Genomic DNA, 4,023 nt, shown 5'->3' on the forward strand with positions numbered 1-4,023 from the left:
TGTTTCATCACAGGACAGGGTGCTCATCCCAGCCCCAGCTGATCTCACCATTGGAGGGTTTATTTTTAGCTCTGATCTTACTTCTTCTTTCTTAAAGCCATCATTGTCATTCTCCCTTGAGTATCTCCTTCCATTTCAGCCCCAGTTAGGTCTGTCTAAGGTTTTCCCCAGCACCTCCTACACAAGCTGTGCACCCCTTGCCCTTTCTATATTTTCCTTTGTAACACCTTTGCCACTTTTCTTATTTTTTCCAGAGCTTTATGACCTCAGTTCTTCATCTGTGATGTACATCTGATTCATTAGCTTCACTCTTTTATGACATAGCTCGATGTTTGGGCTCTTAGGATGTGAGGAAGGTGCACCAGAGGACATTTAGATTAGATAGCAGGAAATTTCTTCACCGAAAGCATTTTCAAGCATTGGAACAGACTGTCCAGGGAAGTGGTTGAGTGAGCATCCCTGGAGGTATTTAAAAGACACGTAGATGTGGTGCTCGGGAACAAGATTTAGTGGTGGACTTGGCAGTGCTGGGTTAATGGTTGGACTCGATGATCTGAAGGGTCTTTTCCAACCAAAATGATTCTATGAAACCCACTGGCATTTTCTGCCACAAACCCGCATGGCAAATTCACAGATGATTTTTGTTCGTGCTCTAGCCTGGACAGGTGTCTTTCTTTTGCTGAAGATCTTTCTCTTGAACATACCCCCTTCTTACCACCTTCCCGCCAATGCTATTTTCAGGTTTGGATTTCTAACTTTTTTTGTCTCACAAATTTATCTGACCTCCCCAGCCTCTGCTTCACCTCCCTGTAGAGTGTGACTATCATATTATCACCCTCCTCTGCTTCTAGAAACATAGACATGCTGCAGAAGACAGGTGCTTTATGCACACCATGAAATTAAAGTATAGGAACCAATTTAGAAAGGAACTTGAGAGAGAGCATCTAATTCATTTCTCAGCTCTGGAGCAGGATCCTATCAACTTAAACGATTCCCTAATAAGTATTTGTCTAGACTGTTTTGCCAAGCCATCAGGATGGAGGAACCACACCTTCCTAGGCAATCAGCTTCACTACTGTCACTGTTAGAAAATTCCCCCAGTGCCTAATGTAAGCCTCCTGTGATTGTTTTTCCTATCCAGCCCTTGTTGTTGCAGGAATATATGATATGAGTGAGTGTCCCCTGAGCACCTTTATTGTTTCCATCTTCTCCCATGAGTCTTATTTTTGAGTTCTCTTATTGCTGCAGATTGTGGTTCCTCCTTGCTATGCTTGGTTTCACCTCTAAAAATGCACATGAAAAGGTTGCAGCTTCACATCCTCCCTCCCTGAGAGGTGGGAAACAGGTGAATTCAATACAGTTCAGTGGGACTAGTGCAGTCATGTCATCCAGTGAAAAACCCTCAGGCACTTCAATGATCATCTTAAATGAAAGGGCATGAAATTAAAATCACCAGAGAGAGCCACATCCACCCATCTCCCGATCTGTACCTGCAGAGCCACATGCAGTTATATGCCAGAATAACCCTGATCCCAAGTCTGCCTGGGGATATAGATTTTTTCAGTCTGGGGTGTAAGACCAATGAAGAATTAATTTTAATTCTGGACCAGCAGCAAACAGAAGTTTGACTTCATTATAAAGCATCTACTGTGGCATGATACCATTTCTGAGCTTAAAAAGAAATTCAGGATGATGATACGATTCTCCCTTTATCTTCTTGTGATACCAACTTTATGGGGGGTGTGTGTGTGGGGGGAATCTAGGGTTTTATCCAGTGAGATTGCACTGATTTCCATTCTCATAGCGCTGTGGGCTTAGCTAAGAAGAAGTCCCATTGGACTACTCAATGTACTTGGAAATGTCACAAGACCATTTTTCCTCTGAAAAGGTTAGTCCCAAATGGGAACAGCAGATAGTAAGGTGGGAGAGAAAAACAAAAAATCAAAGCAGAAGAGTGAGTGGAAACATCAGCAAGATTTGCCATTTTTCTCTATGGACTTGCAGGAAGTCTTTGTTGGATCCAGGAAACCTCAGCACACCTAGCTCTGCCAGGTTCAAGGTGAGACTCCCTCCCCAGCAGACCAGATTTCCCTGTGACATAATACATCGCCCAGGCAGACCTTGTCCTGGACTAGAGCTGTCCTGGGCAGTGGGAAGGACTGGGTGAGCCTTGGAAGGTCCTTGCACCTTGTATTTGTGATTCATTACCCATCTATATTTGTGGTCTGCATGCCCCTGCTGTGGAGGACTTGTTTGGCTTGCCCTTATGTCTGAAGGACAGATGAGCCCAGCACCCCTGCTATGCTACACAACAAAAAGTCTGCCTGGAGACATATCTTGTCCAAGGAACTGACTCTGCAGTTGAGAGGGGACATAAGGGAATTTCAGTTCTTCAGTGATGACAATGCAAAGAATCCCAGAGGACAATAAACTAACTGGTTGCAGGACAGGAGTACAGAGGATATGTTCAAGGAAGGGTTTCAGTGAGGCAGCATGTCCTGTCAAAACCTACACACGGGGCAGGGAACCTCTGGGCTGATGGTAAGTTGGTCACTGCTGCTTGGCATTAGCTCATCATGAGACCTCAGGGCATTAAAAACATGCTCTAACCTTACCTAAGCTGTGACCAGCCTGTCTCATAATCACATCGATGATTTCTCCCCACTGTCTGGTTTGATTGAAATCCCAGAGGTACAATAGAAGACTTTCTTATCAACTTCCAAATGTTTTATATCAAAACCCACACAGGACCTGGAGGACCTGCTTTGCAGCTTTGACATACTCAACACCAGGAACCCTTGACTGAGGCTGCTCCAGGGTGTGCATTGGCAGTCAGTTTGCAAACAAAAGCTGCACTCCAGCTTGGAGAGGAAGCTCACTGCTTTGACACTGCCTGCTTTGCTGCTTTACTCGGGGCATGAGAGCTCCTGACTGTCTGATGAGAAGGGAGATGGGAAACTAGCCAGGAAAAACTCAGCCACGAGGATAATTCCCAGCTAGCCCTTGTTACGCTTTGCTTCTTTGGGTCTAACAGTGAGAGCAAAACAGGGATGTTAAAACAGTTTCTTCTCTGTCATTCATATGTATGGCAGAGGCTGCATGCTGTACAAAGTCTGCACCGGAGACATACCTGATAGACCCCAGGCAAGGCAGTCTTTCCCCACAAGTTGCCTACTCTAGAGTGGGGAAGCACAAACAGCATTTCTCATGCAGATGAAAAGACAGAACTTGTGCTTTTAATGAAAAAGCAAACACTGGTGCTAGTGCTCTGCAGTTTGTATTCTTCAGAGCACTTCTGCAACTGTCACTTCCTCAAAACACCCTATTTCCTTCCAGTTCATAAAATCCTCGTGGCACACAGTACTGTGTTCAACAGGACTTGGCAGCTCCCTGTGCTTACATTCCATCAGCATGCAAGTGTCCCTTGGCCTCAGCTTCTTCCTGGCTTTCCTGGACCCAGGTGAGTTTTCCACTGGGATGTGCAGGGCTGAGAGATGAGGAAGTGGTTTGGGAATGGGTGCGCTGTGTGTGGGGCCATTCCTACTTTCTGAGACATAGGAACCCCTCATCTGAGGAGGTTTGCACTGCAGAGGGGTGACCGGTCTCACTGGTGATCTAACTGGGACAGTTATGGGAGTGATTCAGGTGAATCTGAGACAGACCTTTGGTCAGGTGAATTGATCTCCAGACACCATTTATCTCAAAATTAGAGGGTCATTTATTTTATTCATGGACAGAATCAAGTGGCATTTTAGACATTATATATCATCTCAGCTGTCCTTCAGCTCTTCTCCAGAAGAGCACCAGTGTCTTGGAGGTTTTGTGTCATACGTGCCACCCCATGTAGAGGTCACAGCCACTGCAAGATGCCTTAGATGGCACCTGGGTTTAATGAACTGACACATGCCCTGGACCTCTTAATCTCCATGCTGGACCCTTGGGTCCTGATGAGCGTGTGCAGGAGAAGATACGCTATTTGTCTCCTGTTGATACAAGATTTATTCCTTTCTAAGTGTTTCCTGC

The 4,023-nt window shown here is 45.5% G+C and overlaps 1 protein-coding gene across 1 annotated transcript in view; it reads left to right on the forward strand.

Moving 5' to 3' along the window:
- The first annotated feature begins 3,366 nt into the window (after nt 1-3,366).
- The window catches only part of LOC104532152 (phospholipase A2 inhibitor subunit gamma B), a 5,168-nt gene continuing 4,511 nt past the window's right edge, over nt 3,367-4,023 (forward strand). Inside the window, exon 1 of the mRNA XM_010177278.2 lies at nt 3,367-3,460. Within this exon, the coding sequence (XP_010175580.1) occupies nt 3,412-3,460 (49 nt within the window). The 5' untranslated portion in view covers nt 3,367-3,411. The remainder of the gene's footprint in view (nt 3,461-4,023) is intronic.

This window comes from Antrostomus carolinensis, unplaced genomic scaffold (assembly GCF_000700745.2).
Source record: "Antrostomus carolinensis isolate BGI_N321 unplaced genomic scaffold, ASM70074v2 scaffold9771, whole genome shotgun sequence".
NCBI classification, from domain to species: Eukaryota; Metazoa; Chordata; class Aves; order Caprimulgiformes; family Caprimulgidae; genus Antrostomus; species Antrostomus carolinensis.